The sequence below is a fragment of the Thermobia domestica genome, chromosome 9 (assembly GCF_964235325.1).
Source record: "Thermobia domestica chromosome 9, izTheDome1.hap1.1, whole genome shotgun sequence".
NCBI classification, from domain to species: Eukaryota; Metazoa; Arthropoda; class Insecta; order Zygentoma; family Lepismatidae; genus Thermobia; species Thermobia domestica.
In genome coordinates, this window is record NC_137462.1 from 85,734,219 (window position 1) to 85,746,395 (window position 12,177).

A 12,177-nucleotide genomic window follows, 5' to 3' on the forward strand; every position below is an offset into this window, starting at 1 on the left:
TTTCTAAACTTAGTAGACCTGCTGTATTGCTCTGAGAAAAAAATGAAATGAAATGAAATCTTTGAGTTTTACGTCCCACGGTTATGCCGGTTAGGCTAAAGGAGACGGTGATAATGAGAAATGAATGAAACGGTGGAATGAAGAAAGTGGGAGGAAACGGGAGAACCCCGAGAAAACCCACGCATACGGTGTTTGTCCACCACAAAGTTCACTTGGCGGGGGCTGGGATCGAACCCGGGACCCCAAGCACCAGAGGTGAACGCTCTACCACTGAGCCACCGCGGCCCCTGCTCTGAGAAAAAAAGAATTTTCTCAGAGTCTAAGAAACTAATTGAAATAAATTACTTGATTTACTGATTAAAAGAAAAATGCTTGTGGTCCGAGTTGCCCTCGATCCACCTCTATTACTTATACATTTTTATTTTTACGTCTTTTGGTTCCAGCCTCAATCAGGGCTTGTGCATCTGACACATCATCCATGAGCCGATGCTTTTTATCGCTTTCTGAAGCCAAGTGTTTCCTTCTGAAATTAATTTTTCAGCTTCACGAACTTCAACACACATGTTTTCTTCCACTCCTTTTTTGGCATTCACTTGTGTCTTTTCTGCTGTGATCTTTTTACTGTTCATTTTTTTTCTGTCCATATCTTTACGATGCTTCTTACGTGCTTCTGTTAGTACATTAACATTTCTTTAGTGATATTTACTTTATTTACATTTTTACCCACTGCGTCTTTAATCATTCGTAGCTCATTGATGTTTTCTTCATTCAGTCCTTGTTTCACGGATGGCATTATGTTCTTATTTGTCGAGAAACCACGTTCAACAGATGCTTGCCCGTGTGAAAGTGTTAACACTGCTTTCACAAGTTTAATAATTGTTGGATACTTCGGTTTCCTTATATTATTTTCCAGCAGCATTACTTTGTTCCAATACACATCAACACTACAATCAACAAAAAAGTTATCGTGTATACTCTGATCACTCATATGAATTCGCCACTCGTCTATAGCCCTGTCAATTTCCTGACTGGTCAACACCTGAAGCACACAAGACGCTAATCACTTCGAAGATTACACTATATTATCTTGCTCTTCCTTTCCATGTCTAACAGCACGATACGAAATTTGGCTATGTTTCAAAATCCGCTTGTTTAGCGGTAGCCTTTGTCGAAGGTAGCTTGTTACTGTTATGAAGAATTTCTTTGCATTTAACGTGAATAAATGATTTGTTGCACTTTATTGACTTCCTTCAATGTCTACCATGCGCCTTCACCGACATCAATTTTATCATCTGGCAGTAGATTTTTTTCTTCTTTCACTTTCATATTCAGAAGATCAGATCCAGTTTTTCCATTGTGCAGTTCAAATACTACAACTCTTGTCATTATTCTTTGAAGTAGCTCAACTAATTTATCATGCAAAATGTGAATAAGTGGTTCCTGTTTTTGCATAATCACAAGGAATTTATCAAAGTGTCTACACTAATAAGAAAATGTAAGTACGCAAATGTAACAGGAGATCTCAAGTTCTGACGGATTCTCTTCTAGCATTCTACTGTAATGAAATTTGACTTTGCTTAGGAAAGAAATTAAAGAAATATCCTGTCATTGATGGCCACAGAGAGACAATTCTAGAGCAACCTGGATTTTCACGATTTTACTGCTTTCCATGATTTCTCTAGGGCTTTTCCACGACACACTTTTATTTCCAGGTTTTCCAGAACGCGTGGGAACCCTGCATATTATGTATAATATTGGATGGCACTGAAATAAGTTGGAGAATACCAACACACCTCAATGCCTAGCCAATATTTCTGCACAAACTGCTGAAAGAAAATGCTAACACAGCTTCCGTTATATGAAACTGGAGCATGGTAAGATTCCTCAGCTAAGCTTCACTGGGGGAAGAATAAGCACATAGAAAAAAAACAAACACACACACACACACACACACACACACACACACACACACACACACACACACACACACACACACACACACACACACACACACACACACACACACACACACACACACACACACACACACACACACACACACACACACACACACACACACACACACACACACACACACACACACACACCAAAAAAAAAAAAAAAAAGAGTGGACATGGGAGGATAGGAACAAGCAAACAAAAAAATAATAGTGAGGATTTGTGACTAGTCCCTCAGAAAAAATGCTCAGACACATTTAGCATATTGCTAATATGTAACAATTTAAATCATTATTGGAACTGGCTTTGGCTTGTATTTTTAATAATTCAATCAGTGAAAAATATAGGAAATAAAGGACAAGATTAAAATATAGGACATATATAGGACAAATATACACCAATTTCCAAAAGTATAGGTAAAAAATAGGAAAAGAGGACAGTTGGGAGCCCTGTGCTATTCAAACAGACATAGGAGAAGGTAATAAGACTAACACTAAATAACTATAAACTATTACAATAGAACTTATGTAGGATTGATAAACAGGTCCTATTTACAGCATCAGCACTATTGGCATACGCAACATCCAGTGGAGGCCCAAGTTGAATAAAATAGCATAATAAGCACAATGCACTATGAAACAAAAATGTACACCACAAAAGACAAAGATAGTACAGTATTTAAATGAACTCTAACCAAAAAATGTTCACTTAAGGCATTCCACCCATTTACCCCCACATCATGTGCCCAATTACCCCCTGGTGGTAATTGGGAGGTACAAGTTTAAACAAAATTTTAACTGTTTCACAATGAGGATTCAAGATTGCTGCTCTTCACGGCACCATCCTTATGATGTTTTTAAGCAGCAGTAAATTATCAGGATCAAAACATTAACAGATGCGCGATTTATTGTTACTCAAACCAAAACACACACAAACCTGAAACTCGGTTTCAAATATGTCATTTCTCAATCAATCAAATCAGTTTTTTTTTTTTTTTTTTTTTCTAATCAACATCTATCTACCCAACATTTGGGTGTAATTAAAATCCATAAAGATATACTGAAATGCAAAAAAAAATATACATTTTTAAAAAGTTTTCCGCCCAATTACCCCCTTTATCCAATTCCCCTCTTCTACCCTACAGAGTCTCTCCTATAGCTGGAAAACACGGCTAATCATATTTGAATGAAACGCCTATAATTCGAAAGAGGCAGTATTCACGTTCATGCATATATTACTTCCATATACATATACAGGCTAGACCATTTATCTTGATACGCCCATGTGACTTTTGAACTAACAGACAATAAACACTGATGTTTTGTACCATGCAAATACCGGCAGGGGGATTTGTTTAGAATACTCTGTGATATCACGAGGTTAACAATCAAGTTGTATGTTTTTCAAACGGCACTACGTCAACTTATTACGAATTTCAAATTTACATCTAAAGGGAAAACATACAATACCATGTCATACAGTGTTGTAAACTAAGGACGCTACAATATCATAAACATCCAAAGTTTGGTGGTCTCTACGGTAGTAATAACGCAAACGAGACAGACAAGATAATGCACATCCAAACAACTGTACTGTCTAATACTATGATTGTGATGTGACGGATTTCGAACAAATATGAACAAAGTTAAAAGGAATTTAAAATTTCACTTTTTTCAAAAGTATTTATTTCGAAAAACGGTACATCATCCAATTGTATAGAAGGATATCATTAGATACGAAGATCACAATAGTGTTTACAGCAATTTGATATCTGAAACCATTCTGATATGGTAAAAATTGTTAAAATTTGCAACATTGCTTAAAATTATGTTATTCCGGTAACTTATTGTAATTATATCTACCTGAAAATATTATAATGTTATGGAAGCAAAGTAAATAAAAATTGTTTAAAAAAGTTCTCCCAAATATGCCATTTTTAACAATACATTAAATTTAACATTTTTTCCAGATCTCCCGAATGTTTGTGAGATATCAAATTGATGTAAACTGCATTATGATCTTTACATCTATTGAAAACCATCTACATAATTCGTCGATCTAAACACTTTTTCGAAATTTTCAAAAAAGTCAAATTTCCAATTCCTTGTAACCTTGTAAGTGTGATATCGTATGTTTTCTTTTAATAATAGATCTGAAATATGTAATAACCTCACACAGTATCATTTGAATTAATACAGCTTCATGTTGGGTTGGCAACACTGTTAACCTTGTGGTACAACAGACTATTCCAAGCAATGTCCTTTTACCGATATTTGCAGTACAATATTTTAACGTTTATTGCCCATCAGTTTAAAACTTACAAGGGAAAAATGAAATGAAATCTTTAACCTCCCACGGTTATGCCGGTTAGGCTAAAGGAGACGGTAATAATGAGAAATGAGTGAAATGGTGGAATGAAGAAAGTGGGAGGAAACGGGAGAAGCCCGAGCACAGTGTTTGTCCACCACAAAGTCCACACGGCGCGAGCGGGGATTGAACCAGGGACCCCAAGCACCGGAGGTGAACGTTCTACCACTAACTTACAAGGGAGTATCAAGATAAACGATGCACCCTGCATAATATACTTCGTATATCATTGGATTTGAAAGTACTATATTAGTTTTAGAAAACAATACAAATTTGTTTCAAAATGCAAAATAATTGTAATTACATCAAGTTTTCTGTTCACAAATGCTCAACGTGGCCTCCTTAGCTGCACTGTACACATTAAAACAATATTCAGATTCTTCCCATACCTTGAACTCTGACAGAACTTGACGATTTGACAGATAGTTGGAGGAAAATTTCACTAGAGCCTATTTCAAGTGTGCCCTCGGAAAATATGTGAAACATACTTCGGCCCCACCCCCGCCACCCTCTTACGGATGAAACCCTCCCTTTGCTTAGGGGAAAGAAGTGAATGAATGACCTCGGCTATTTTGAAAATTTGGCATTCAGTCGTTTGGTCTTGACGAGTGAAGATCGTAGGTTACTGAGAATGGCTACATAGACGGTGCACAGCGAAATCCGTTAAATAATTCATTGTGGCAACGCTTCCGCATCCAATAATTAAAAGATCTTGGCCACAGCAACTTGTCCCTCTTCTTCCGAGGGAGGTGCGGGAAAACGCATCGACAGCAGCGCCAGCAGGGGCACACTGGAAATAGAAAGCCTCTAGCATGCGTGGCTCCTGCTAATGGCATCTCCTGTCAACCACATGACTCTTTCGAACGGTAGGAGTATCATTTAAATAAGATTGGCTATTTTCAACCTATAGAGCTTTGAAATCGCATGAAGACCTTAGAGACACCATGCACTAAATGTCAGAAAACTTACAGAAATCTGTCTCCTTTTATTATTAGTTTCTGGACGAGGCTTGGCTCGTGGTCGATAAACTGGTATATACTTCTCTGCAGCTGGCTGAACTCGCCTTATATCAAAATCCTGATCGACTCTCGTCACTGTTTGCAACCTAAAATAACATACTCAATATCACCACAAAAAATATTGCAATAAACCAATATCTTGCAAAAATTAGTAAATACGTGCACACAGCACAATATTCCTTAAATCACCACGATACGCTAATCTAAAGTAAGTAAAATACACAATAGCAATGAAACTACTTTGAAGAAAGAAAAAAAAATCACCAGATAGTCGAAATTATAATCCACCCACATTAACTTCAAAAGTTAATTTCAAGATGAACAATTCTGGCATCTTATTTCTTTGCCTCAATCGATGCACGAGGGGAGAAAACAGAACAGGTGACTGGTTTTCGATTTTTGGATAGTATTATTAATGAGGACATGAAATGCGAACGTGAAATAAAAGAAAGGAAAAAGAATGGAGAAAGAAGCATTTAAGAAGAAGAAAAGCTTGTTTTATGGGTCTACTAAAGACTTAAAAAAATGATAAAAAAAAATACTCATAAATCGTGTGGAGTTTTGCATTCTCTGGAGCAGAAATATGAACATTATGCAAAAGCAATGTAAAAACATTGGATCCTTTCAAAATGTGCAGTGAAAGACAATGGAGAGAATTAGCTAGGTCGAAAGGGAAAAGAACAAAGGAGTGTTAGAAATAGGAGAGAAATTAACAATTTTAGATATAACTAAAAAGAGGAAGAGAAACTAATTGGAACATCGGCAGGAAAAAAGAGGGAGCGAAAAGACTACAGTTGATGGACTATATTCAAACAGAACACTCTTTCCTGAAGACGAAGATGTTAACTGAAGACCATTGTGCATGAAAGTTTCTCAATTTGAGGCAAGTGACATGCCAGTAATGGCAGAAAACTTATGACCATGGCAACTCTGAATATTAATTAGATAAATACTTCTGGTATATTATTCCTTTACCTTCGATGAGCTACAAAATAGACAAGGAAGGACTCTGGAATTAATTTAAGATATTAAAACCAAAATTTACCTACAAAGATCAAGAAACTCGGTTAGATACGACGATTAAACTCAATGTTCAACCTTAGATTCACTAACACATAAACAGAAGAGGTATTATACCTAGGTACAACGTACAATTGTATTATTACAAGTGATTCAGGACCTACTAAACATAGCTTAGCAGCCATTTCGCTTATTTGGAAGTACGTACGGTATAATGTTAAAAAAAAAAAAATAAAAAATATTCCAATAATTTATCCCATATCTGTTAATACTGGATAAGTGGACTGTTAATACATGAGCTATGGGATAAATTATTGTGACAAATTGAAGGAAAAGAGTAAGACTAGGCACATTTATATGTAATTTATATCCATATATTTAATATTGTTATACTTATATATTGTTACATTTTTTGTTATATATATATATTGTTATATTTATAATCAGTTGTATTTTAGAATAGTTTTGTTATTTTTAAATTATATCTAACAGACATCAAGGGAGGCTTAAGAGAAATTTTTTAAGGCAATTGGTCAATTATAAACAACAGGTGGATTACAGATGTTTGGAAAAGATAAACACAGGTGGAAGGGTAATTAAGTCAAGGCAGGTAGCAGACAGATGAGGCTCGAGGTAGCTTCCCACACAAACAATAATCTTAGAACTTTCACTTTTAGTATATGTGTCTATGCTCTGAAGATATCTCTTTCAGTTAGTGTCTGATGAAGATTACGTTAAGCTGTCGAAATCGTTACACTGTATTTTGGATTTAATAAATAAGTGTATATACTCTGATCACAAGTGTTAATTATGCCTTCAAAATCTGACTGAAAAAAAACGTCATCTTATACAGATCGCAGTCTTTTTTGTCAACGTACAAATACATTAAGCATTGTAATAATATACACAATTAATTGTACGAATTATTATAAATACGAGATTTAAAAATAAATAAATAACTGTTAACAACTAATATAAGACATTCCCGGCCTTACCTCTGTTGCTCACTTGTAACATAAAGATCATCTGGTCGATGATAGAGATTGTGGTTGTCATACGCTTTCTTATTGTAGAACAGTGCATCACAAGTTGTGCATTTAATCACATCCCTGTAATAATTGATTTCGTTTAATTAGTTACTTACGAACATTAAGTTACCATACATTCAATAGATATTATATATCGCAGTGCTTCGATAATATATAACTCGAGCACTGTAATATAAAAATATTAATATAGAAACAAAATAGAAGCAGCAGTGGCATTACATGTCTCCGGCCAACACAACACGTTCTGATCTAGGTGGCTGATGTACAGCAACTTTAAAAGAACAGTAAGTTTTTCTTGTATTTTATTGTGTATTTTACCAGCTCTTCATTTTCTACATAGCTATTTTTTTTACTTTAATCTTGGTCTATTAAGCTTAACCTTTATTATCTTAAAGGATGAAAAGACTGTTTTCTGAAAATTCGGTAATATAATCATAGAAGTTAATTGGAAATAAATGCGATAACCCTATTCTATTAACAAAAACTTTATATATTCTTGAAACACATCGTTAAGATGAGAAGCAGCGTTTACCAGAAAAAATATTGGGTTATAATTAACCCCTTAAGTGGGTAACGCATCTTAAGACTCTAGAAGATATGTACAGTTTGTACCTTAGTCGTCTAAAAGCGCAAATGCATTTCTTAAGCGTTAGAAACTCTGGTTGAACTTTTTACATTTTTTCCTTATGATCTAGTTATTTGTATTCGGAGTAAAATGGCATCTTGCAGCAGAAATTCCGAACATCTCTCTGATGGAAGAATAGCTGGGATTCTTCTTAGGAGTGAGAAGAGTGACTATAATGAGTCTTTTAATGATGAGGGGGACTGGTTTGTCAATCAGCTCTTCCACTGAGTCTGCAGAGTCCTTCGATGATAATGGTAACAATAATAAGTGGTCGGCAGTTGTGTCTGAAAGACAACGTTTTGTGATCAAGAAAAATGTTGATGTGAAAATGGAGGTAAAGGATTTCAGTAATTCATTGTGCATTTTTGAGAAGTTTTTTTGACAATGAATTATGTGAACTTATTGTTGAGGAAACAAATCAATATGCTCGGCAGGAGATTGACGGAAAACTTTCCTCTGGAAAATGAAAAAGAGAACCAAAAGCATTTCTTGCTTTACTTACAAGTATTTTGCAAGGTATAATCGGGAAACCAACAAATCATATGTATTTTTTACGAAAGAAAGCCCCTCAAACGTCAGTATTTGGTGAAATTATGTCGCAGAGACGCTTTCTTTAGCTAACAGAGTTCTTGCAGTTCAGTGATAATACAGCACCAAATGAAAATTGACTCTAATCCTCGTCTTAGAAAATTCTTGCCTATATTGACAGTTCTTGCTCAAAAGTTAAAAAAGTCCTTATGTTTCAGAGGTATGTATTGTAGTTGATTACTCTCTGCTTTTATGGAAGAGTCGTCTATCATGGAAAATATACATTTAAATCAAGAAATCGCGATTTGGCATAAAATCGTATGAATTTTGTGAATCCAAGTCAGGTTACATATGGAACCATTCTTGTATATACATATAGTAAAAACCACTAATAAGAAAAAACATTATTGTTAGCTCTAACATTGAACATTTGGATAAATCTGCACAAGTTGCTCTCCTTTTGATAGAAGATTTATTGATTCAAGGATACTTTCTCTATAACATAGCCACTATTACACATCTTTGCGACTGTTTGAATTTCTGATGAATCATGAAATTGATGCTCTGGGAACTGTGCATGCTTCAAGAAATGGTATTCCAAAGGAAATAATGCAAAGAAGTTGAAAAAGCGAGAAACCGTAGCTGCACAAAACGGAAAAGTTATGTAGCTTAATTGAGGGGGGGGGGGGAGTACATAATGAGCACTGTACCGAAGATTTAATGGAAGTCACTGTGAGAAGAGGAAAGGAGCTTGTAAAATCAAGAATTTGCATTAAATATTCAAAAAGAATGGAAGGTGTTGACAGGAAAGATCAGTGATTAGAACCCTAATTTATTACACAAAAGCAAATGAAAAAGAATTATCGAAAACAATGTCGTCAGCTTTTGGATTACTGTCCTCAGCCTTTGTGATTTATAGCAAAATAGACGGATCTATGTCACAGTTACAATTCAGAATTGAATTTGCTAGCAGAGTATTTTCAACATATTCCAATGCAGCTGAGGGCCGACCATCTAAAGCAATGTGTCTACTCGGCTGTTAGGGGGGTATTTTCCAGCCTACAAACCATCTTCGGCTACGAAGTGACACACACACAGACGGCGTACTGTTTGTGAGATGGAGAATGATATAGGAAAATAAATAGCGAAAGAGACTGGCATACATGTGTGCAATATGTGATGTGGCTTTATGTGAAGCTCCATGTTTCATGATTTACCACACAGAGAGAAAACTGTAAACCAAATTTCCTAAACTGATGTGTAACTTCTATAACAAATATTGTTCGTTTGTGAATATTTACGAGAATATGGGTAACTATATATATTATATGCACAGGTATTGAAATTATTGTTAACACAGTGAAATTAGTAACACTGCAGTGCACTGTAATTAAAAAAGTGCCAGTATTGAGTAAAATTGTATTTTCTTGTAAACAAAAAGTGAATTTGTTCGAATATAAGAATTAATAGACATATTTACCTATTTCGTGTGTACCGGCACTGAAACTATAGTTTACGCAGTGAAACTAATAACATTGTAGAACACTGTAACTGAATATAAATGCCATATAATTGTATTCTATGTATGTTATACTCATCACAAAACTTCACAGGGTGTCTACTAAAATTCCAAAATGAAATTTCGTGACTTTTCCGTGACCTTTTCGTTACCAAATCATAAAATTTCCTAATATTTTCAATAGTGAATTTGGGTGCGAATTAGATTGAATTTTCATTCATGCTATAGAAACGTACTTTGCTTGCGAATTGGTAGCGTCTGAAGCCGACCATAGACATTTTTGGTCGTGAATTTTGACGTTTTATAGAACAAAATTTTCTAATCTGTACTTACATTTGTACAGTTTAAAAAAAAATCGTGACCTAAAAGCTAAATTTCGTGACTTTCATGACCATTTTCTGATTTCGTGATTTTTTCGTGACATTCGTGATTTTCGTGACCGATAGACACCCTGCTAGAAAAAGAAAATTGAACTTTTTGAGAGAAAAATGTTCATTTTGGGGTTCGACTCGTACTACGTAATTACAAACTTAGAAGTTAAAATAATGCACTCATTATAGCACGGTTGAATACTATCTTGAATTTGTTAACTATTCCGCTGTTTTTATAATAGTCACCAAATGCAAGACTACCGCTGAGAGTGAAGAAAGCAATATCTCAAATTTCACGAAGGTGAAAAAATTGAATTTTGAGCTTCTGCCAAATTACAAATATTTCATATGCTTCTTTGAAATATGACTAAATAAATAAATAAACTTAGACTATTCTACTGAAAGTCATTTCTATTACTCTATTGAATAAATCATGAATGAAATGAAATCTATAGTTTTATATCTATAATATATTATACATATTTTTATGCATAATTTGAAAAGGACAACTACTTAAAATTTTAGAGTATGAAAATGCAAAATGCAATTACTTATAGCCAGAAAAATAAATATTCTTACTGTGGAACAGCATTTCTTTCTTGTTCAGGATGTTGCCTCTCCAAATGCTTCTGAAGATTGAATTTCACGATATACTCAAATCCACATAAATGGCAGTAGTACACTGACTGTGCTTCTCCTGCATTATTTACCCGAATTTTCTTACTAGGAGGTGGAGTTGCAACAGGTTTAAAAAACGCCACAATTCTGTGATAAATAATAGAAAAAGTTAAAATAATAATAATGTTATTTAAAATTTACTTTTTCACTTATTTTTCTTTTCTTTTTTCTTTCTTCTTACGCAATTATTAACCTTATAGTCATTCCATGGATGCAATTACAATCACCTCCATCCACGATCCAATATACAGCTTAACATAACATTGGATTGGATATTAATATACAAAAATATATTTTTTTAACTTGCATTATTTACTTACATGAACGTTTCCTGCATCTGTAAAATCACTAAAATCACTTTTACATTATGTTGGAGAAATTATCCCAAATAAATTTAAAAGCAGAAAACAATAGTATTAAAATAAAAGAAGCATGATGAATGAAGCCTGCCCAGTTAGGGAATGGCTGACGAATATTATTCACTTTAGACCTAATTCTAGCAACAAATATATACAAAACCTTTTCTGCGTTTCATTGATCTTTACACTAAATTCCAACTTCTGTTAATAGTATCAGCCTATATCTTAAGACCTTAACAATTACAACTCAATTGATTGAATCTGGATTGACTTGAGTTTAGCATCTCTTTTCAGCACCAAGGCATATGAGAGGATATGAACCATCTGCATCTGTTGAAAGAATCTGTTTAAAGTTGGATATGAACTATTGCTTGGGTTTATATCTGAATTGAATCCAGGACTTCGCACACAAAAAGCACGCGGGTTAGCCACTGGGAGCCATAGATCAATTAAAGTAGCTCATTCTAAGTAGCTAATGCAGTTTGAAAATATAAGTTAAATGCTGTCGTGGCTTCTCTCCATTAATAATGACGGATTACTGGATACCAGATCTGATCTACAATTTTATCTTCAGCCCTAACAAAACACCTTCATGTTATCCTGTTGTAGATTACGTTAATCTTTTCGTTTCCGAAAAAAATCTGATTATGAATTTAAGAGGATGGGAAGAACAAGATAATATAC

At 34.5% G+C, this 12,177-nt stretch overlaps 1 protein-coding gene across 3 annotated transcripts in view; it reads right to left on the reverse strand.

Annotated features, from left to right (window-relative positions):
• The window catches only part of LOC145694811 (uncharacterized), a 57,594-nt gene that overhangs the window by 17,579 nt on the left and 27,838 nt on the right, over window positions 1–12,177 (reverse strand). For all 3 annotated transcript variants that reach the window (XM_081771461.1, XM_081771460.1, XM_081771462.1), the window contains 3 exons: window positions 11,036–11,221; window positions 7,360–7,473; window positions 5,295–5,430 (listed from right to left, as the gene is read on the reverse strand). In XM_081771461.1, the coding sequence (XP_081627587.1) occupies window positions 5,295–5,430; window positions 7,360–7,473; window positions 11,036–11,221 (436 nt within the window). The remainder of the gene's footprint in view (window positions 1–5,294; window positions 5,431–7,359; window positions 7,474–11,035; window positions 11,222–12,177) is intronic.